General features: G+C 36.0%; 1 protein-coding gene across 5 annotated transcripts in view; it reads right to left on the bottom strand.

Moving 5' to 3' along the window:
- mink1 (misshapen-like kinase 1) overlaps positions 1-24,020 on the bottom strand; it is a 50,969-nt gene continuing 26,949 nt past the window's right edge. For 2 of the 5 annotated variants that reach the window (XM_051111120.1, XM_051111122.1), the window contains 19 exons: positions 21,832-22,011; positions 21,591-21,752; positions 18,835-19,101; positions 18,639-18,718; positions 18,451-18,554; positions 15,651-15,745; positions 15,394-15,417; positions 14,097-14,245; positions 13,895-14,015; positions 12,133-12,249; positions 11,873-11,984; positions 11,194-11,349; positions 7,793-7,936; positions 7,533-7,667; positions 7,254-7,354; positions 6,382-6,531; positions 6,052-6,211; positions 5,800-5,939; positions 1-4,172 (listed from right to left, as the gene is read on the bottom strand). In XM_051111120.1, coding sequence (XP_050967077.1) covers positions 4,089-4,172; positions 5,800-5,939; positions 6,052-6,211; positions 6,382-6,531; positions 7,254-7,354; positions 7,533-7,667; positions 7,793-7,936; positions 11,194-11,349; positions 11,873-11,984; positions 12,133-12,249; positions 13,895-14,015; positions 14,097-14,245; positions 15,394-15,417; positions 15,651-15,745; positions 18,451-18,554; positions 18,639-18,718; positions 18,835-19,101; positions 21,591-21,752; positions 21,832-22,011 — 2,481 coding nt within the window. In that variant the 3' untranslated portion in view covers positions 1-4,088. The remainder of the gene's footprint in view (positions 4,173-5,799; positions 5,940-6,051; positions 6,212-6,381; positions 6,532-7,253; positions 7,355-7,532; positions 7,668-7,792; positions 7,937-11,193; positions 11,350-11,872; positions 11,985-12,132; positions 12,250-13,894; positions 14,016-14,096; positions 14,246-15,393; positions 15,418-15,650; positions 15,746-18,450; positions 18,555-18,638; positions 18,719-18,834; positions 19,102-21,590; positions 21,753-21,831; positions 22,012-24,020) is intronic. The other 3 variants (XM_051111121.1, XM_051111124.1, XM_051111123.1) reach the window with 2 other exon arrangements.

Genomic DNA, 24,020 nt, shown 5'->3' with positions numbered 1-24,020 from the left:
TTAACAGAGATCAAGTTATTTTTAATTTTCAAATAATGCTGTTTTGAGACATTACAGACTTGTGAATGCATTCAATCTTTAAGACTTAAAATCATCTGAAGCATTCCCCCTCCTAAACAGAAACACTAAAAATATGTCCGAAACATCTACATTTTTTTTCTTCCTGAAACATAAAAACTTCTAAAAAGTAAATGAAAATGATAATCAACCCATCACAGAGGATCAACTTTATCAAGACCTCCAAACACAACCTTTTTAACCTCTCCTGGCTACTGCTATGAGATTGAACCAAAAGCACAACATAAAGGAACTACAAATCATGAACTTTTTTTTTCTTTGGAGTAGTAAATATTTTACAAAAAAATATCAGCTAAGGGATTAACTTCGTATTACTAGAGAACGACGAGAGAAATGCCACTTGTTAGCATAGTGCTAATAGCATGTAGAGTAGATAAATACCTCAAACACAGCAGTAAAGGCCTTAAAAACGAAAACCAGACAGCTCCGCATCTTTCGAAGACCGCTACACGTGACTTAGTCTAGCTTTTTAAAGACCGACTGGTATCTCGTTGGATACAAAAGAGTAATGATAAACACTTCTGGGGGGATGGAGTGTAAAACATCATCTTTACATGTGCACCCAAACCATGAAAACTAACACAAGCCTTCAATCCAACAAATCAGTTTAATAGACCAGAATTAGTTAAACAAACTGATTACATTCAATAACGTCCGAAATAAAGCCAACAACGCGTGTACCTTCAAAACAACCCATGACACACAGGATTAGATATACAAGCTTTTATATGAGACCAGGACTGTGGTCAACTGCTATAGAAAGACTAAACGCTCAATTGGTCACAAACATGTCGCATCTGTGGCTTGAGTCCAGTGATGATGTGTGTACGTTTGACCATACTGGTCCTCGAACGCTGTCGACTGGTCTCGTCTTCTCTCCCCCCACCCCACTCTTTTTCCTCTGAGGGAATAATGAACAGCACACACGCGGATCAAAAATAGCTCTCCTATTCACACATGCACAGTCGCACACCCACACGCTCGCTTTTATAACACTCGCTGGGAAAAAGAGGGGAGAGAGACGAATCTAACTGAACGTACAGCCGTATGTACAGCTTTGTGCTCAAATGATCATTCTTAAGCCAGAAAAATGCTGTCAATGCATTCATTTATTTAGCTCTATTGATAACTCTTTTTATATAAACTCACATCTAGGTAAAAAAAAAAAAAAATCAGGGATTATATATATATATATGTATATATATTTCCTCCATTCATTTTTATCATCCTGACAAGCCATGGCAATCTTAATATAAACTCTTTATCTAATTTATAAAGCATATTTCCTCTGTTTAATTTTGTTCTTCATAATTCTGCTATAAAAACATAAATTCTCTCTTTCTCATTCGCCGTTATACACATTTACTATTAAGCATAAAGGCAAAATCTCACCAAATTCCAAGAGCTCTTGGGAATGCTGGGGACTGTTACATCACACGCATGCGAGCAGCTCCTCACCATGACAACCCGAACCTTTTGTGAACCTCCGGCATGAAAACCAGAGGCTTTCCCTGTTTGGCAAAACGATACAGCCACTGATACACGAGCTACAAGCATCACGCACTACAGAACAAAGAGCTCGTCGTGTAACCGTAGGGCGTTGGGACTGTAATATGGTGGTAAATAAACATCTAAACACTGCACTGCCTTCAGACCGGAGGACTGAACTCTTTATGGCATGGCTTTTGTGCTAAAACAGAGTGAGAGGAGCCTGTCTTGGTGCTCTGGCTATTGTCAGTTTAAGTGCACTTTGTTGGCACGAGAAACCCTAAACTGCGCACTGGACTGTTCTCTTCCCTGAACTTCAGTTCTTATTAAAACAATCACATGCTCGACGCTCTCCCACACACACATGCACACATCAAGCAAATACACCCAACCCCAATCCAAGGCACTGTTATTTCAGTAAACATGGCAGTTTGATTTACTAAGCAAGAAAATGCTTAAGTTCTATAGCAAGAGATAGAAAGTAAGGATGAGGGGCACGAACGAAGTCATAATGGCACGGTAACGTTCAGGTTCGATGGTGAAAAATCAAACTCGGCTCCCGCCTCTTTCTGGAACGCAACCATTTATAATTATTTGTCTGAAGTGTTGCGCCGCCATATTTTAATAATGACTTACTGAATGTGTCATCGGTGTTTAGTGCTCGTCTAGACTGTGCGACAGCAGCCAATATGTCCAGTGGGAGGGGCTATTAGGTAACAGCGGATGATTGTACCGCCACAAGCTACTGTACAAATCAGTGCTATAGTGTTAAAACTAGAAAATCTTTTAGGGACAAAGTGCGTCAAACATTGTGTTCTGATTAGTGTTCACAAACGATTTTGTAAAGGCCATCAAATAGGGAAAGAGAAAAGACTAGATTGAAAAGGTATTTTTAGGTGAATACTGCTGCAAATGTAGATCATCTGGATGGAAATGAGTGAAAAGCTTGAGAAAAATCTCTGGTTTAGTATTGCAGAGCTGGAGACCGTAACGCCAGGCACAAACCCGTCAATAATCCTTAACTATTGCTTTATACTGATCCTACTGTACGTTACCGATTAATATTTCCCACTCGCACACATACACACGCAGGTCGTTTGCACAAAAGAATATTCTTGCTCCAGTCCACCCTTTGTCTAAAACATGACGTTTGTGTTGCTAAAAACGGTGGGGTCCAAATATCAACGAAAAAGTTTGATCAAATGCACACTTCCCTGATGAACTACAAGCCTGGCTGTAAAACTACACCTCCTATAGGCAATCAAGCAATTTTGACAGCACAAACACATAACTTGGTTATAAAAGCAGTAGTGATTGAACTCCTAAAAAACCATGTGCCTACTGAATACAAGTGAGATCTAAAATACGATCATGGCTGCTATGTACAATTTACATGGTGACAACCGAACTATACGTTTATGCTGCCAAAAAGCGTTTCAGTCATATCCGGAGTAACCTTCCAGTCTAAAATCAGAGAAACTTCCTTGTAAAACTTCGAACGAGAACGAGCACACAGCACGTATTGCAATAGAACAGCTATAGAACAGCAGATAATAAAAGTAGGAGTAATACCAAATACGTTTACGTACAGAGAATATCAAACTGTAGTAGATATGATGATACTTCCCACATAGAAAGAAAAAAAAGTGCTTTGAAAAGCGAACCAGAGACTGTTGTTCCATTGTGGGTGACTTGGTCTCACCAGCTGACTAGTGGAAAAGCAAAACGCTGGATTCTGCTCTGCAAGCGGCCACCACCGTTTCCATCGAACAAACAGTTTGGTGACAGGCGGCAGATTATTATTTATACATCAAGTAAGCGAAAACCTCCTCGCTCGGAAGGGAAGCCGTCTCAGAATGTTAAAACTCATATTTGAAATCAGTTTCTAAACTTCTACTTGTTGAAAGAAAACATTATATCACTTTTATCTGAAACTCTGAATGCAACCAAGAACGAACGACTACTACACTATACAGTGGAAATGGAAAATTACAGATGTTGCAGTACCACCTCGCACCACTGCAGTTTCAAGTTGTTTCTGCTGCTCGAAAGTAGCTTATAAAGTCTCTCAAACGCACGCCGTCGCGTCACAATTCTCATAGTTTACACACATTTCTAGTAGAATAATGTACAATTAGTCTTTTTGTCTGGTCCTAAAAAGGTCAGAAATGTTAGCGGTGAGGAACGTTGGCCCCGGTGAGCTGAAAGCTAACCCATGTGGAATCAGATGAACACAACATCGCTCTGTCGGAGGTCAGCAGCGCGCTCACGGCAGACACACGCACGCCTTGTACAGTTGGCTCAGAGATCACAGGAGAATGGTGAAGGAGTGTCTTCAGGAAGATGTGAAGTAAATAACTGTGTGTAGGTTCTATCTGGAAGTTTGTGCAGGAGTGTCTGTGTGTGTATTTACAAAGTGTGAGAGTGTATGTGGATTTTGTTTGTGGATTGTGTGTGAGGACTATCTCTTCAGTGTATGTAAGTGTGCACACAGCAGAATTTATGTTCATGTGGCAGCTCTTTCACCAGTTCATAATGCAGTTTCTGTTGAGGGTCATAAAGTAGACTTGACTGCTGCCACCAGAGCGCACTGACGCAAAAAACACCTGAAAGAAAACAAAAAGTTAGTGTAAAGTGGATAAGCTTTATGAGATTATTTTTCTGTGTAATACTATTGAATTGATGTTTAGTTAATTGTAGTAAATATAATTTAAAAAATATATATTTTTACTTATGACCAAAATGAAATATTTACCCATCCCAAATTTGTATGCAAACCTATTAGCCTTTATTACAAAAAAGTAGCATTGCTTAAAAATTGTGACACCCTTTAAAAGGATAGTTTACTGAAAATGAAAATTCATAAGACCTTTGTTGATCTTCGGAACACAAATTAAGATCTTTCTGATCAAATCCGGGAGTTTTCTGACCCTGCATAGATATTAACACAACTACCATGTTTAAAGGCCAGAAAGGTATTAATAGTCCATGTGACATCAGTGGTTCAACTGTAATTTTAAGAAGCTAAGAGAATATTTTTTGTGCGCAAAGAAAACAAAAATAACTACTTTATTTAACAATTTCTTCTCTTCAGTGTCAATCTTCGATACACGTTCACGAAAATTATTCATTAACATTTTTTTCCACCAATGATATACATACCGAAACAATATTGGCATGAATCCTTTTTTATTTGATTTCATCAAAATATCCACCACTAGCAGCTATTACAGCTCTGCATAATCTGGGCCTAAATTCACTGTATTCTAAACTTAATTGGCAATCAATTGTTGAGGCTATTAAGGTGTGCTGACCCAAAAATCTTTTAAAAACATGGGCCAAGTTTAAACCAGTAACCAGGCATCACAGCTGGCAAAGGGGCATGTCTGACTTTGACATCTATATATTGCTATTATTATGTAATCAAAATAAAAATTATTATTGCTGGTCTTCAATGATAATGTCAAGTTACTTTAATGTATTTACACCAAAAAATGGTAAGTATTTATGCCGATATCATCCAAAACCACACTTTGCCAGGGGTGTTTCCAAACTTTTAGAGAGCAGTGTATACTTTTAGGCCTTGAGTGTGGTAGTTGCATTGCTGTCTATGCCGGGTCAGAAAGCTCTCGGATTTCATCAAGAATATCTAAATTTGTGTTCCAAAGATGAATGAAAGTCTTACGGGTTTAAAACGGGTGAGTAATTAGTGACAGAATTGTTATTTTTTGGCAAACTATCCCTTTAATGAGCATCATTTGTTCTCTACAAGAGAATCGAATTCCATTTTCTCAGTCTTACTTTCCTTTAGCTCAAAGACTAGAGCATAGTGCTAGCTACCAAAAGTCAAAGGTTTGATTTCCAGGGAAAGAATGAACTGATAAAATATAAATGTATCTTTAAATGCAATTTAAGTTGCTTTGGATAAAGCATCTGCCAGATACATAAATGTAAATGTAATTTTTACAAAGTTGTAGTGTTTGTCAAGCTCATTCACTTGATCCTTTTAACCAGTTTTTTAAAAAAATACATTTAATATACACTATATTTAGTCCATATTTTGGCAGCAGCTTTTTTGTCTTAAACATCTGTTAACAACATTTATTTTCTCCACCTGAGGTTTGGTTAAAGTATCTGGTCTAGTATCTACTTTTCTCTGGAAAAAAAGAAAAGAGGCTCTAATTGTTTGAAATGCAGTGTATGTATGTGTGTGTGTGTATGAAAACATATCACCTTGTCGTTTCTTTCGCACAGGAACTTAAGCCTCTGAGCTCTCTTGTGCATGAAGACTCCATCCAGGTGTCCCGTCTCAACAGAACGGATCTCAATGGCTTTCTCTCCCCAGCCCATAATCTGATTAGAGCAGATGTGGGCTACACACAAAACACAAATACAAAATATTTTATTATTCTCTTCATTAATACGGTCATAGAATATGTGTGCACAATATATACAGTATGTTTGCGTGTGCGCGTGTATACTGACCCACAGATGTGGGCATTTCTCCCCACTGCAGCACCACATCTTTAATGATACGTCCGTACGTGTTGACGTAAACACCCTCATCCTCATAACACAACAGCATCTCCATCCCATCTGAATTGGGCAGGAATACGATGGCGTGAGGAGTCACCTGTGACTGGATCTACAGCGACAGACAGATGCACAAAGAGCAAGAGGGAGTCAAAGAGGAACACAAGTCTAAAAAAGATTTATCTTTCTGATCTCTTCCAATTGTCCCAAAAATAACCGATCGCCTCCATGTGATCCAGTGTATTCTTGTGACAAAAATCTTCACTTGACAGCAGAACTCACATGTACAGGAATGTAGATGTCATAGTTGTTTCCAGAGTCAACATCAATAGCATGAAAGCCAGCACTTGATCCATAGATGACCTTTAACCTCTGACCCTCTTCCACTGTGAGGTCAACCAACAGAGGCCTATGTGGCAGATCTCCAAATGACTGAGAAGAAACACAAATAAGCAATATGAGACTATAGCACATTACAAGGATTACGAGGAATGATACAGTGCACATCTTTCACAACAATTAGACAAGTTCATCAAGCATTATTAAGGAAGTGATGTAAAGCAGCATATACTTCTCTCAAACATTTTGGTATTTGGTTAAATATGTGGTATACGGTTACTTATACTACCTTCCAAGTTTGGTCATTTTAATGGTTTTGAAACCACATCCTCTTTTCTTATACTTTTCTTATAAAAAAATAGTAATATTGTGAAATATTATTAGAATTTAAAAGAACGGTTTTCTATTTGAATATATTTTAAAATGTAACTTATTCCTGTGATGGCAAAGTTGAAATGAAAAGCTTCAGTACTCATTACTCAAAAATGCTGAATCGGTTTTCAAGAAACATTTCTTACGTATAAAAAAGGAAGGAAAAAAAATAGCTGTGCAGCTTAAAATATTTTTGGAAACTGTGATTCATTTTTTTCAGGGTTTTTTGACAAATAGAAAGTTCAAACAGCATTTATTTAAAATAGGAATATTTTAAAACATTTTAAATGTTTTTTACTGTCATGCTTAACCAATTTAATGCATCCTTTCTGAAGAGGAAAAAAACACTGAACTTTGAACTTTTTTTTTTTTTAATTTTGGAATACCCAGGAGGACCCATATAAGCTGTGTACATGATAAATAAAACAAACTGGTGTCTGTACCTTGAAGGCCATGAATTTGTGGTAAGGTTTAGGAGCCCAGGCGTAAACCTCCACCGCATTCTTCAGAGCGATAACCAGAAACTTAATCCTTTCATATTTCACTGGAAAAATAAACAAAAACCTTCACAGCAATGGTGATATATGACATGAAGTACTTTAGAGTGAGGCCAAAGTCCAAATAGTTGGTCTTCTGAACTAGCTACATTTCACTAGATAGAAAGCGCATACTTTCAACACTTTCTTGTGGTCTTCTCTTTGTGCATAATTAAGCACACTTACCAACTTTGTAGTGCACACAGCCCTCCATTTCTCCTACAGTGGTCCAGCCCTGTTTCTTCTCCACCTCTGGGTCATTATGGAGGATTTTATTCCTCAGCCAGGCCAGATAATACACACGCACTTTATTCTTCTTGCCTGAGATAGAAATACTAAACATGAAGACCCTGAAAATGAAGGTGTGCTTGCATGCATCCATGTCCTGACATTAATGAGTAGATGCATGTGCGTATGTGTAAAGTGATGAACAAGCCGTGTTTAACCTGATATAGTTATGAGGAGGTTCAGTCCCTCCAGAACGTCCATCTGCTGAAACCTGCGTGAGTTGATCAGTGGATAAACTTTCCCCTGGCCGCTTCGATCCAGCAGCTTCAGACCGTTCTCTGTCCCTACCAGTAGATTCACACCTGACAGAACAAACACCATTATAACACACACAAACAGTGTCACGACTTAACATAAAGAGTGTTAGGAGAGCTATTCTGAAAATAAAATTTGTCAAGCTCCAGGCTTTTCTGTAGGAGTAGGAGAAAAAAGAAAACATGCACTGTTTAAAATAAAAAAAAGCTGTATGGTGAAACATGGAAAAAGTATTGAAAACTGAAATGTTCAGAGCTAAGAAACATGACCTTACGCCACGTTATTCCACAGCTACAATGCTTTTTGGACATATTTTATGCACTTTGGCCAGAGGGTGGCACTGCCACCAAACTAGTCTTGAATGTTCAGGGAATTAAGTCAATGACAATAGAAAGTTCATGTCAGTGCACAGTACATTAAAGCACAGCTAAAGCGACACTTCCTGTCTTAATTCATAAAGTGCCAAATGCTTTAAATAACTTAACTGCCACGTGACAAGCCGATGACAGCAGGACGAGTTTAGAAAAGAATTTAAAAGGGCAGAAAATCACAGTCAGAAATCACTTGTTGCACTGGTATGGCCCAATGAATCAGAGGAAAAGGTTTAGCTTCTAGGAAAATTAATTCAAACGTGTTTAGCTTATACGTGCAAAAAATGCTGAACAGTTGGTGCCGTGATACTAGACAGTTTGAGAGACTAAAATTAAAACCAGGGACGTTGGGACCTGCTCTTCTCAGTGTGCTAAATTTCACACATTTCATACAATAACCAAAAAAAAAACAAAAAAAACAACATGTAAAATGCTTGATGCAGGGGTGGGTGATATACCGACAGACACAACTAACCAGCAGAAATTTGTAGTAAAACGAAAACGTATCGTTTGCACGCATTTTTAAGCATAGTGGGTTAAAACGAGTGATTTTAAGACATTAAAACCTTAAGGCATTAAGGCTGTCTGAGAGGCGCACACTAGGGTTGCAACAAATTATTATTTTGATACTCGATTAATCAAGTGATTATTAGAAAGATTAATCGACCAACCGTTGATTATTTCACTGATTAATCAGTAGACTTTGATTATTTAGCCTTTGCAATTAGTTAAAATACTGAGTTATATCTATTCTAACAAATAAATAAAGATCACTTTAGCTTTTGAAAATCATATTATGTAATTACAATTATACAATTAATTTATACAAATAAATATATTTGACATACAAAATGAGATGACAGAAACTCTTATTCACTAATTAGATATATAAAAAAAAAATTGAATAACACATCATTTTGCTAAACATCTGCTTTTGTAATTCATACCGTATGGATGAGGACCAAAATAAAGGCAAGCGATAAGATGCTTTATTTTTGGATAAACTAATGTATTCACAACATAATCTGGTAACACTTTACATGTTAACTAAGGTTTCATTGGTTAACATTAGTTAACTACTTTAGTTAACATGAGCAATACTTCTACAGCATTTATTAATCTTAATATTAATTTCAACATTTATTAATATCAAAAGTTGTTTGTTAACATTAGTTAATGCACTATGAACTAACGTGAACTAACAATGGGCAAATGTATTTTTTTTTTTAACTAACGTTAATAAAGATTAATAAATAATGTAATAAATCTATTGTTTCTTGTTTGCTAATATTAACCTAATGTTACCATCTAATGTTAAGAAATGATATCTTATTGTAAAGTGTTACCCATAATTTCTCTTAAAGTACCTTATAGGGTTATGATAATCAGATCAGTCCTGAGCTATGATCAAGCTTTAATCTCTAAAAACCAAACTATCATTTTAATGAAACAATTATTTTCCCTCCCTTTTAAAAACACACCACTGTGAGTTTTTTCGTTATTGAGAGGAAAGCGTGCAGCATACATTAACAACATATCCAAATACCACTCAGCAGCTTCAGGTTCAGCTGCATTTGCTCTAAAGCAGGGTTGCCAGATTTTCATAACAAAACCTGCCTGCCAACAAAAAATTGCTACTCAAAACTAGCCCAATCGTGTTTCGAGGGGGGTCCCCCATTAAAATTCATGTTCTGGGGCTAAATATCACGTTACTGGGGTCAATTCAACCTGCGGACATCAAAAACAACCCCAGGCATCAGTGTTAAAGTAGCCCAATTCCACTGGAAAACCGTGGACCTGGCAACACTGCTCTGAAGCACTGTGTGTCTCTTCTTCACTTGAACTGCACTCAGGTGGGCTGAATTACAGTCTTGCGCTACAGCACCACACTGGTCAAACTGCGTTATAGCAGGCTCTTACATTAGGTCATATGAGATCAATTGACTACTCGACAACAAACATCTTTGTCTACCATTTTTTTTCATTGTCGACCTTGTCGAAAATGTCAACTCATGTGAAGAAGTTGTTATTTTTGCAGCCTTTTTAGCCTTTGAACAGTTAAATACACACATTTGTATATGTCAAAATGCCAATCTTCGAAAGTATCCTCATAAACACAGTAGTCTTAAGTGAAAGTAAATAGCTGAGAAAGAAAACACATGTAACAGTATATTGGATCCAGGGAGCTCTTAAAGTGACAGCAGTCTAATATTCCCGCTGTCTGTCATTCATGTCAATCAATCAACAAATGAAAGAAAATCTCTCACTGCTTTTGACTAAATCACTTTTCTAACTTTAATAAGAGGAAATATATATTTAATTTACACAGTGAAGAGTATGCAGTGTTTTTATACATTTGATTACTTTATACAATATATAAAGCATTTCATGTTTTTGTCTGTTTGCTTGTAATTACTTCATTATTTAATCACTGACTGTTTACTTGTTTTCAGTTAGCTTTTCATTTTTTGTGATATTGACACTGGTGACAAAATTGTGATATCATAAAGACCTTATTTAAAGCAAAAATAACTATATTGTTGCTGTGAAATAAGTTTTTTATTTTTTTATTTGTTTTTTGTTTTTTTTCAAATCAAACTGCACTCACAGAGACAAATAAGCTAAAATTACCCAAAATGGTACTTGAAATCAGGGAAATTTTAGGAGAGTAGTCTCAGTGCGCTACCTTAGCCATGTCTCTGCTTTGTGTGTTAGCTTAAGTTGTTAGCAGCTCACTCAACAGCGGATCCACACGTCTTCAGATTGTGGTACTGAACTCATCTACCACATAATCTGATGTGTTTTGTCACACTACACCACTAATTGTTAGAAAAGTCAGCTGAGATGCCGCCATGAAAAATGTAGTTAGTATCACTAACATGGGCATGCTCACACATGCACACCTACACAACCTGCTCTTGTTCATCTCTTACCCCAGAGAGCAGCACAGAGGATCTCAGAGTTGAATCTCTTCTTGTATTTTCGGATTTCAGGAGTGTCACTAACTGGACGAGTGTTGGTGGGATTGACATTGACCATGGAGCCTTTCCTAACCTCCAGCTTCAGCTGCTCAAAACGAGAGCCCAGACCTACAACACCCACAAATGGCACAAGCAAAGAACCGAGAAGCACAGCAGTGAGTGACTGAGTCACCTGTCAGCAGTACCTTCACAACAATATGGCAACGATCACGGATCTACTCTGCAAAAAACTATTTCTTAATCTTCTTTTGTCTTGTTTTCCTTTAAAAACATAAGAATCCTTAAAACAAAAAGTACAAGTACATTTATTAAGCGTAAACAAGACCATATTAGAATGATTTCTGAAGGATCGTGTGACACCGAAGACTGGAGTAATGGCTGCTGAACATTCAGCTTTGCCATCACAGGAATAAATTACATTTTAAAATACTATAAAACAATAAGCAGTTTTTAAAATTGTAATAATATTTCAGAATATATATTTTTAATAGGTTATTGATTAAATATATGTAGCCTTGGTTAGAATAAGAGACATCCTTCAGAAACATTAACAAAGTCTTACTGACCCGAAACTATTGAATGGATGTGCATCTTAAATACCCAGTTACTGTCAGACAATTTAACGCCGTACCTCCAACGGACATGTTATCTCCTTGGCCCCCTGATGGTTGGTACATTCCAAGGTCCACAAAGGTGGTAAAAGAGGACTTTCCAGAGGCCTTCACCAATCCCCTGGACTGATACTGAAATTAATTGCATGATCTGAGTTAACCAATCAGCTATACACATTGTGCAATACATTGTTAATAACCAACAAAGAAAGAAAGTCTGATGAAATGATATACGATGGAGAGAATGAAGCTTTCAAAGTTAGGTGGGCTGAGAGCTCACATCATAGGCAGAGTCTTTCCCAGGGGAAGAGTGGGAGGCAGAGTCTGTGGGAGAGTGGGACGGCTGAACCACATCAGGCAGGTTGGTGTATCCATTATGACTACGCTTCTCTGGAGTCTGCCAGAAACAAACACACAAAAACAAACACATATTGCTGCTGGTATTATTCATGTTTCACTCATTTTCACAAACGGAAAAAAACAGTCCATCATAAGTAGTGAATTCATTATTCTGGTTTCACCCATGCACTGCACTGAATAAATTTTTTAAAGATCGTGTAACACTGAACACTGGAGTAATGGTTGCTGAAAATTCAGGTTTATTATTATAAAAATAAGTTACATTTTGAAACATATTCAAATAGAAAATTTGCAATTGTGATAACATTTAAAATTAATAATATGAATATATTTTCAGTTGAGGTCAAAAGTTTACATCCCCCATTGAGGTCAAAAGTTTACATCCCCCATTCAGAATCGGCAAAATGTTAACTATTTTACCAAAATAAGAGGGATCATAAAAATGCTTGTTATTGTTTATTTAGTACTGACCTGAATAAGATATTTCACATAAAATGTGTTTACATTTAGTCCACAAAAGTAAATAATAGTTGAATTTATTTATTAAAAAAAAATAAATAAATAACCCTTCACAAGTTTACATCCCCTTGATTCTTAATACTGTGGTGTTACCTGAATGATCCACAGCTGTGTTTGTTTAGTGATAGTTGTTCATGAGTCCCTTTGTTTGAACTCTTTCCAAAAATGACTGAATGATTTAAAGAGTTCAAATACAAAATGCTGGAAAACCAAAGAATTTGTGGGACCTAAAGGATTTTTCTGATGAAAGCTGGCAGTTTAACTGTTCAGAACAAACAAGGGACTCATAAACAACCATTACTAAACAAAAAAAAAACACAGCTGTGGATCATTCAGGTAACAACACATTATTAAGAATCAAGGGGATGTAAACTTTAAAACTGGGTAATTTTTATAAATTCAACTATTTTCTCTTATGGACTATATGTAAATGTCTTATTCAGGTCAGTACTAAATACAAAATAACATGCATTTTGTGTGATGATCCCGCTTATTTTGGTAACATTTTAAAAATTCTGAAAGAGGGATGTAAACTTTTGACCTTAACTGTATTTTAATCAAAGCAACCTTGGTGAGCATTACAGTTCTTTTAAAAAAACATTTTAAAAATCTTACTGACCCCAAGCACTGGAACATATTGCACATTTTTATTCAAATGACAATAATTAATACTGCTAATACAGTGCTTTTCTCCCATTTTTTAAAAAATGTTTTTTCTTTTTTTTTTGTTAAAATAAATAACATGATTGCATAACAATCGAGAATTTAATTTTGTTTTCCTTTTTACAGATTAATTCAATCAAATACTTTAAATAGTTTTAGTAAACAATCTTATTTTCCAATATTTACTACCTTTAAATTCTTATTTACTTTCATAAATACTGTCTATAAATCCCAGCCACCCTGATCTCAGCAACAAGGATTTAAAAATACATAATATAAAACACATATTCTATCCCCTAAACATAACATTTAAAGAAAACTTTTTACATTTTTTTAATGGTTTAGTATGTTTATTTAAATGCTTTAATTACGAGGATAGCTGAATGTACTCATAATGTAGGGGTAAAGATCTGAGTCCTGAATATGCATTACATTATAAAGATGTTTAGTCGTCATAATGTCGGGAAAACAGTATACAGACACACAAACAAACATCCTACCCTCTGCACAAGCATGGTTTGGTCTCCATATCCTCCTGCACGTTCTTCATCTCCTCCTTCACCTTCTTCCTCCTCATGGACCACCATAGTGTTCACAGAGTCTGAATCTGCATCACGTGGGCTGATAAACACATTGAAAGAAAAATGTGAAAAATGAAACCAAAAAACAACTGTGAAAAATTCGTACATTATTGTCTCGTACCGGTCAGTAGGGCTTTCCTCTTCTGCTCCCTCTCCACTCTCACTCTCTTCACTGCTCTCACTGCTTTCTGAGGAAGAGGAGTAGTCATTAGCCTTCACCGGGGGCCGCGGCTGCTCCTCTGCCCGCTCCTTAGAGTACAGACCGTGGTCCTGACACATTCACATGAGAAAAGAAACCAACAGGCAAGTGAGAAACACTTCATCACATGCCACATATCTGTAGTCATCATTACATTCACATTGGATCTCTCCAGATTAAATCAGACCGTAAGGTTTTGATTATGCAGTCTGTATTTCAAAAGCTATTTGGAGTTTGGAGGGTGTGGTGTGGGTGTGGGCATGGGATCTTGGCTGGGGAGGGTAAATGTGGTCACACAAAGACCATGATCGTGGGACCGTCCCTGTACAGATGCTGATGGTTGTTGACTGGTGCTCAGTTGAAATCAACAGGACAAAGACTTCTGAGGAGAGACGTGAGACGCTAAACAATGGTCCAAGATGTATGTGTACATAGGGAATTCTGTGTGAATGGCTCTTCAAAACATAGTTCACTCAAAAATGAATATTCTGACATCCTTTCTTTCTTTGCTAAAGACAATAGAAGATATTTTAGAAAATGTTTAAATGTTATTTTGTCAATACAATGGAAGTCAGTGTGGTTCCACAGAAGAAAAAATTACTTATCTGCATCATCTTCGTTGAGGTGAATTTCTCAGAAAATATACACTACCGTTCAAAACTTTGGTCTTTTATGCTCACCTTATGCAAAGTTTAATTTATTTGCAATAATACAGTAAAAACAACAACTTTTTAAGTGGAATAAATATTTAAAAGCTAATTTATGTGAAGGCAAAGTTGCCCCCATCTTTAGCGTCACATGATCCATCAGAAATAATTAAAATATGCTAATTTACTGTTCAAAAACAAATTATCAGTGCAGAGATTAAAAATAGTCTGTAACATTATACAAGGCTTTACTGACACTTTTGATCAATTGAATGCATCTTTGCATATTGGAAGTATTTTTTCTTAAATGATACTGAATCCAAAATTATGAACGGTAGTATGTAATTGCGATTCAGTTGATTATTATCAGCATATCACATACTGTAATTAATTCAATTGACAGCTTGGATATTTTTATTTATTTTAAATCATATGATTTATGCAATGATTCCCCAGAATTACATTTTCATGACAACATTCATTTGACATTTAGCCTCATCATCACAAGAAGATGTAATCATGCAAGAACACACGTCGACATCATGCTGATATACACAGATACGGGCACTGACCTCTCCTATTGCTCTTTTATAGCTCTGAGGGCAGGAAGAGGGAGGAAAAGAGATTGATGAGAGGAGAGAGGGATGAAAGGATAAAGGGAGAGGAGGAAAATGTAAGGAACAGAGGTTAGTGTTTAGAGGAGGGCTGAGTGTGTTCAATCTATACAAGACACGGGTGAATGATTTGGGACTCTATGTGCACGAGTGTGTGTATTTTACATGCTACTCTTAAGTTTATGTGAATGTGTGCGTGCGTGTCTCTCTCTCACCGCTGGTCTGCTGGGTCTGGATGAGGTTCGGGATTCTCCTGGTTTGTGACGGCCGTCGTGAGAAAGGGTGGGGGAGGAATCCATCTTCGATGAGCCTGAAATAAAACCACAACAACATTGCAACATTGCTGATCTGCACTAATTATAAAGCTTCCAAAAGGGGGTCTTCATCACAGAACAACCATTTTGGGTGTTCCAAAGAAACATGAATACTACCCATGAAAATTTTTTAAAATAACCATTATTTTCTTAGTCCCATGTCATCAAGATGTTAATGTCTTTCTTTCTTCAGTCGAAAAGCAATTAAGATTTTTAAGAAAAAAACATTCCAACATTCCATTTTTTTCCATATAGTGGACGTCAATGGGAATCATTGGGTTGAAGGTCCAAATCGTCCAAAAGTTTCAATGCAGCTTCAAATGGCTCTAAACAAGGAATAAGGGTCTTGTCTAGCAAAACAATTGGTCATTTTCTTAAAAAAAAAAAAAAAAAAAAAAAAAAAAAATTATATATATATATATATATATATATATATATATATATATATATATATATATATATATACACACACTTTTTCACCACAAATGCTCATCTTGCACTACCTTTTCATTGCGTGACTTCATGCATTATCAGGGGTGAACATAAGTGGTCCTCGCCCAAAGAAAGACAATGTGCTGTGAAAAATTCAGAGCGTGCTCTTCACTGAAAGCTCTTCAATCGGAAGCGCTAAAACCGGAACGCGTATACTTGCTTGTCGGCACACCGCCAAAATAAAAGCTTGCTAATTTAGGTTTGAACATGATGACAATTCATATAAAAAAGTAAATTGTCATTTTGTTAAGTTTACTATAAAATAATGATATTTTTAATTTAACACCCCTTTTCTGTTTTAAAATATAATATAATATAATAAATTTCTCCTCCAACTTTAAAAATATCCAACATCGTAGTTTTACCTTTTTTTGAAAAGGGCGTTTCACTTTCTTTGCATGTTCACTTTGTAAACACTGGGTTGGTACTTCTGCCTACGCCATGCGTGACCTTTCCAACATGATTACGTAATGAGGTCGGGCTAGTGCAAGATGAGCATTTGTGGTTAAAAAGTATATACATTTTTTTGTTTGTTTTAGTAAATGACCAAAAGTTTCGCTAGACAAGACCCTTATTCCTCGGCTGGGATTGCGTAGAGCCCTTTGAAGCAGCATTGAAACTGCAATTTAGACCTTCAACCTGCTGTTCCCCAATGAAGTCCACTATATGGAGAAAAATCCTGGAATTTCTTCGACTGAAGAAAGAAAGACATGAACATCTTGGAAGACAAGGGGTGAGCAAATTATCAGGAAATTTTGATTGAGCAAGTGAACTAATCCTTTAAAATTTTCTTCATGGAACATTAAATGTCAATAAAAAACCCTTTTTTTTAAATAAAAAAAAAAGAATAGCCTTTTCCTTTTTTTTTCTTATTTATTAATCATTGTTTTTGAATTGTAAATGTCCCCATGTGTTCACAAAGAGGGTTTTGTCAGATTGAGCTATTTTCTCTGTGAGGTAATGAGATTTTCTATCTACTAACACTCATGCAAGTTTTTTTTCTGTATTTTCAGGTTCATTAAGCAGTCTCAACAAAATTTCACATGCAATTGCCTGTAAATATTTTTGAAGATAATTACTGTAACTATGGTCCTGGTACCTCATGCACAAGGCAATGGCAACACCACCATAGAAATATCTGCTTTGCTGCAGGACAGGTGAACATGTATTGATTAATGAGTTTGGCTCTGAATTATGGATTTTGATTAGCTAATATTGCTTTTCCCACTCAAAAATGCAAGCTGAGGCAAATAGAGTTTGCTTGATTTGTCTTTAAATTCCATGATCGTAAAATCACAAAATCCAGGAAGGACTGATTAAAGGAGAAGTCCACTTCCAAAACAAAGATTCACATATAATGTATTCACCCCCTTGTCATCCAAGATGTTCACGTCTTAATTTCTTTACGACTGAAGAAAGAATGTTTTTTGAGGAAAACATTTCAGCATTTTTCTCCATGTAATGGACTGGTATGGCGCCCCGATTTTGAACTTCCAAAATGCAGTGTAAATGCAGCTTCAAACGGTTGTAACGATCCCTCAACTTCAAAAATCATTTCAAAATCATCCTACATCACTGCAGAAGTACCGACCCAGTCTTTGCAAAGTGAACATGCAAAGAGGATCAAACACCCTTAACAAAAAAGGTAAAACAACGATATAGGACGATTTTGAAGTTGAGGGAGAACATGAGATGGAAGTTTTTCGACATACCCTAACTATCATGAACAGGAACAAAAACAGTCCAGGCAGAGTAAGACAAGACGAGTGTTTGGCATTAAAAAGTATATAAATTGTATTATTTTTATTAAAATAACTGATAGTTACGCTACATAAGACCCTTCTTTCTCGGCTGGGATCATTTACACCCACATTTGGGATTGTTTGAAGCCGCATTTAAACTACATTTTGGAAGTTCAAAATCTGGGCACCATACCAGTCCATTACATGGAGAAAAATGCTGAAATGTTTTCCTCAAAATACAATTTCTTTACGACTGAAGAAAGAAAGACATGAACATCTTGGATGACAAGGGGGTGAGTACATTATATGTGAATCTTTGTTTTGGAAGTGGACTTCTCCTTTAAGACATTATTTAATACGGCTATTAAGCTGTTGTCTGCACAACATGGGTCATTTCAGGTTGTACTACCCTTGAAGGCAGATGTGACACCACAGTGTTAGCAAAACCTGACCTACACAACACTCACTGAGTATGCGGTGTCTCTCCAGAGAGCCGGTCTGTGGTAGGTTGGACATGATGCTCATGCTATCTCCTCTCTCCCAGCGCTCATTGCGACTCAGATCAGGATTACTGACACAGAAAGAACACACAGTGCAGGTTTCAGTGCAGTCATATGATTTGTGTCATGGCTGGATGTGTGTATATGCATGTTACCTTGCTCGAACTGGGTGTCTGATACCGGAGGAGAGATTTGTATTCAGTGCAGTGGCTATGGAGGCTGTTCGCTGAGGAATCTAAAAGAGAGGGGAGCGAGGAATTATGGGAAAACTGTACAGTGATTGTGATATTATTAATCACCCACTGATTACATTATTTATTTGCACATGCTGTTTTAGTCCAACTGTCTTACTTTAGGAGGTTGCTCAATCTCAGGAAGACGGATCCAGGGTCCCCTGTCGTCTCTCATTGGCCGAGACTGAGGGGCAGGGGTTTCTGAGGTGGGGTCAGAGTTTTGACGGACTAGTTCTCTGGAGTGTAGAGGACGAGGTGTAGGTGTGGGAGAGGGATCCTGGGTGGGGAAGGCGGACATGGTCTTAGTGGGCTGATCGCAAAGAGACTGAGAGCGAGGGACAGGGGCGGCGTACGGTTTTAACGGCACCAGGTGGGCCATCTGGAACTATGGCAGATGGGAGGGAAGATAAACAAACAGGAGAGGAGACGAGAGTAGTATGTCGACGTAAGCCGAAAGGAAAGTGGGCAAGGGCAAGTTTTTATTTGAGAGATAAGCCAGGATGTTTTCACAAAAGGGGGTTAGAAGAGTGTTTTAGAGAGTGGTAATCAGTAAAGCAGTTGTGGAGCAATGGAAACCGGATCATGCAAAGAAAGGAAACAGGCCACCAGGGTTGGGCAGCAAAGAAAGGTAGAAGATCCAGCGCAGGATATGCAAGTGAAGAGGAAGTTCCCGATATTGATGGAGGATTACAGAGGAAGCAAGTGGGCCCCACAGGAAAGAAAGAGAAGAAAAACGAAAGTCATTGAACAGAGACAGTAGAGTTAGCTAGAGCATGCAGAATTAAAGAACAGAAATGATGGCTTCCACCTGCTTATTACAATCCTTTCAAAAGCTTAGGGTCAGTGGGATAGTTTTTTTTAAAATAAATATATATTTTTTTTCCAGCAAGGCAATTAAATTGATCAAAAGTAACAGTAAATACATTTTGAATGTTAATATGTATTTCAAATAAATACTGTTGTTTTGATCTTTTTATAAAAAAAAAGCATGAAAAAAGTAAAAAAAAAAAAAAAAAAACTGACTGTTTTTGACATTAGGAAACGTCAACTGAACACCAAATCAGCATATTAGAATGATTTTTAAAGGATCATGTGATACTGAAGACTTAAGGAAATTTAAATTTCAGTTTTATTACTGTTTTTACTGTGGATTTGAAAAAGCATTTCAAAAGCATTAAAAAAAAATCTTACTGACCACAAGCTTTTGAATGGTTGTGTTTGTAATTCAGAGAGATTATATTACAGGGGTGGGCACTTATACAATGTGTTTCTATGTAATGTTGTTTTTTTTTGTATTTCCATAACATTAAACACAAGACGTTAACTGAAATACAGTCTACATCAGCCCACTTTGCTTCTGAGTTTCATTTGTCCAAAGTGTGCACACCAAAAGCGAATTTAATTATTTGCGCGAGTAGATTACATACAAAGTCAACACAAAGACGCAAATAGATTAAAATTTGTGCTGAGCGACACAAATTTGGCTCGACGTGAACAATATTCTCCTCAATCACTTCTTCCACGTAAGCTGAAAAATGTTCAATTTGAACGAGAAATTTGCATAACGCATTGTCGCTTAAGCCAATCCGCGAAGAGCTTATTTAAGGCCCTATGATTTTTACAGTGTGGAGAACGGAATCGCAGAATCCAGTCATACAAGTGGAATTCACTGTGTAACACGGAATGTCACAGAATTTGCCAAATTTTGGAAGAATACATCAAAAGTAGGTCAGAACACTTAAATCAAAATGCAATATGGTCTAGTAACTGTGAATATTACCTTATATTATTATAATCTCTAAAACTGCTCTGAGAGTCACTTTATGAGCATTTTACAGTTTCTTTTGAGACAAACTATCATAATATAATATACAGAAAACAGAAACTTAAAGGTCTTCACAGCAACCCATCAAAATAAAAGTTAGATTTAACTTATAAAAAAATATTATTTAATGTAATGATAGTACTACTACTAATACAATTAATGTTAAAACATTATTTTATGAGGAATATTTACCAGAATTTATTTACAAAAAAAAACACAGTATTTCTGAAAAAAATAAATCAAAATCAATCAATCAATCAATCAATCAATAAATAAATAAATAAATAAATAAATAAATAAATCATATAATTATTTTTATTTTTATAAAATCAACTAATTAGAGATGCTTCTGATTATAAAACTTAATTGAAAGTATTAAAATGAAATCCATAAAATGAACGGTAAATGCAGAATTTGGTAAAAATCTGAACTGAATTTGAGGGGGAAAAAAGGGCCTTAATTTAATTTTTGTTAAACTTTTTAATAAATTGCTGTTTTAATACATTGCTGTTAAATTGTTTTCAATTAATTAAATATGCCTTTTATTTAATATTTTTTAATTTAACCATTAACACAGTATGGAGCAATAAAAACTTAAAAAAAAAAAAAAAAAAAAAAACATTTCATAGGGCCCTACTTATTGACACGTCCGGCAGAAAATGACAGAAAGAAACGTTGTTGTTGATATGCATGAAGACACTCCTCATCCTGCAATGGTTTTATTTGTGTGAGTGACGTGAAAAACATACCATGAGTGATCTAGAGCGAGAATGTGATGCGAATATTCACTTTGCTTTTGGTGCACACACAGCTGAATGCCATTCAAATAAACATGTTCTTGCATTCGTCGTAAGGGCTATTTTTTTCTTAAACAAATTCATTATTTTCTATTATAAAAAAAAACAATAATAATAATAAAAAAAACACTTAAATATTTGTTGAATTGACAGTTCTAATAATTGTATCGCTGTTTTAGAGGTATGACCACTGAGTTTACCTAACCGACATTTAACTGATTTACAGAGGGAATAAAATAACAGGTTGCACACCTTTCCCTGCCCACCCTGTGGTTCCACAGGTCTCTGCATAGGTGGGGTCTGTGCAGCTCCTGATTGGCTGATTGATTCTGAACGGGACTGGATATTTGTGTCAGAGACCGTAGTGCAGATTTTGGGAGAGCCTTGTCTGTTCAGTTTACTGCGTTCCTCAACCTGAGAAACCAGACATGAGAGTTTATATTCTGACAGTTCAATTCACAGTGCTACTGTCCTCAGCAGTTTGTGAGTTTACCTCTCGAGCCCAAGCCGGTTTGTTGTTTTCTAGGTTCTTGCTGTAGTGGTACATCTGTGGTTTCTTGTCTTGTTGTTGCTGCTGCTGCTGCAGTGAGACGAGGTATGCGTGCTCCTGCTGCAGCTGTCTCTGAAGTCTCTCTGACTGTCTCTGCTCCTCCAGCTGTTTACGCTTATACTCCTACACACACATGAACAAACAATTAATAACTTATTAACTAGCAAAATGAGGACTACTGGAATTGCAGCAAAAAAACAAAAAAAAACAATTAACACATAACACATGCGTAAAAATACCCACACACGCAAAAACAAATTTAAAACATATGCCCCAACATGCAAATGAAATAATTATGAATTAATGAATAATTACACACAAAAACATGATTATTTGAGTTTTAGATTATATTGAGAACATGGATCAAATTTTTGAAGTTGTACAATTCTTTCCTTAAAGATTTAGAGCAACTAAACAATCTGTAAAATAGATTTAGTGTATTGGGTACACAGTGATATAATTATTGTGTGTAATTATGTCATGTTGTTGCATTTTGATATTTTGATCTTATTAATTAAATTGTGCATTTAAAATTAAACTAATCCAAGCAATATAAATGATCAAATCAACCAGGGTTTTTAACACATAAATGAGTCAAGTTTGATGAGTCTCACTTTAGGAAAGGGTTTTCTGCTTTAGAACGAGGGTCTAAATCAGGTTTACACTTCACCAGGACTGTTGAAAAGTTTGGGGTCAGTAGATTTCAATTTATTTATTTATTTATTTATTTGATGTTGAATGAAATCAATACTTTAAGCTATAAAAGTCAGTTTCTGCCACTCAATAAAAAAATACAATAAAATAAAAAAAGGATATTGCGACTTCTCACAATTATGACTTTTTTCCTCAGAATTGCATGATACAAACTCGTAATTGCGAGTTTAGTCCTAATTACAAGATATACATTTGCAAAAAAATTTTTATTTCTTGCAAATGCGAGTTTATATCTCACAATTCTGCCTTTTTTTCCACGCAATTCTGCCTTTTTTTCTTCCTCAGAATTGTGAGATATTAGCTTGCAATTGCGACTTTAAAAAGTCCAATTTTGAGGGGGGAAACGACTGATATGTTCTTAGAATTGCTAGTTTATACTGTATCTTACAATGCTGACTTAACTCACAATTGCATGTTATAAAGATATAATCTTGTAATTAAAAAAAAAAGTCACAATTACAAAATATAAACTCACAAGTTGCAATAACCTTTTATTCTGTATTCATTGGCAGAAACTTCCATATTAATCAAAAATGCATTTTGACTGATCAGAAATGAAAAACATTTACAGTTGAGGTCAAAATTTTACATGCACTGCAAAATGGTAATTATTTTACCAAACAAGAGGGATTATACAAAATGCATGTTATTTTTATGTATTACTGACCTGAATAAGATCAAAATTTCACATAAAAGATATTTACATATAGTCCACAAGAGAAAATAATAGTTGAATTTATAGAAATGACCCTGTTTAAAAGTTCACATACGATTGATTGTTAATACTGTGTTGTTAACTAAATGATCCACAGCTGGGTGTTTTTTTATGAGATAGTTGTTTATGAGTTCCTTCTTTGTCCTGAACAATTAAACAGCCTGCTGTTTTTCAGAAAAATCCTCCAGGATAACTGAGGGACTCATATGCAACTATTACAGAAGGTTCAAACACTCACTGATGCTCCAGAAGGAAAAACAATGCATTAAGAGCTGGGGGGGGGTGAAAACCTTTTGAATTTGAAGATCAGGGTAAATGTAACTTATTTTGTCGTCTGGGGAAAACGTAAGGATCTTCTGAAACTTCTAAAGGGCAGTACAAAAAAAATGTGGTATTTAGTCAAAATAAGAAATAAGAAAAAACGCACACATCTTCATTCTGTTCAAAAGTTCACACCTCTGGCTCTTAATGCATTGTTTTTCCTTCTGAAGGAAAATCAGTAAGTGTCTGAACCTTCTGTAATAGTTGAATATGAGTCCCTCAGTTGTCTTCAGTGTGAAAAGATGGATATCAAAATCATACAGTCATTGTTGGAAAGGGTTCAAATACACAAAAATGCTGAAAAACCAAAGAATTTGTGGGACCTGAAGGAATTTTCTGAAGAACAGCAGGCAGTTTAACTGTTCAGGACAAACAAGGGACT

This window comes from Labeo rohita, chromosome 5 (genome assembly GCF_022985175.1).
Source record: "Labeo rohita strain BAU-BD-2019 chromosome 5, IGBB_LRoh.1.0, whole genome shotgun sequence".
Lineage (NCBI taxonomy): Eukaryota > Metazoa > Chordata > Actinopteri > Cypriniformes > Cyprinidae > Labeo > Labeo rohita.
The sequence above is the reverse complement of the archived record's forward strand: the minus strand, read 5'-3'. Positions and strand labels throughout refer to the sequence as shown.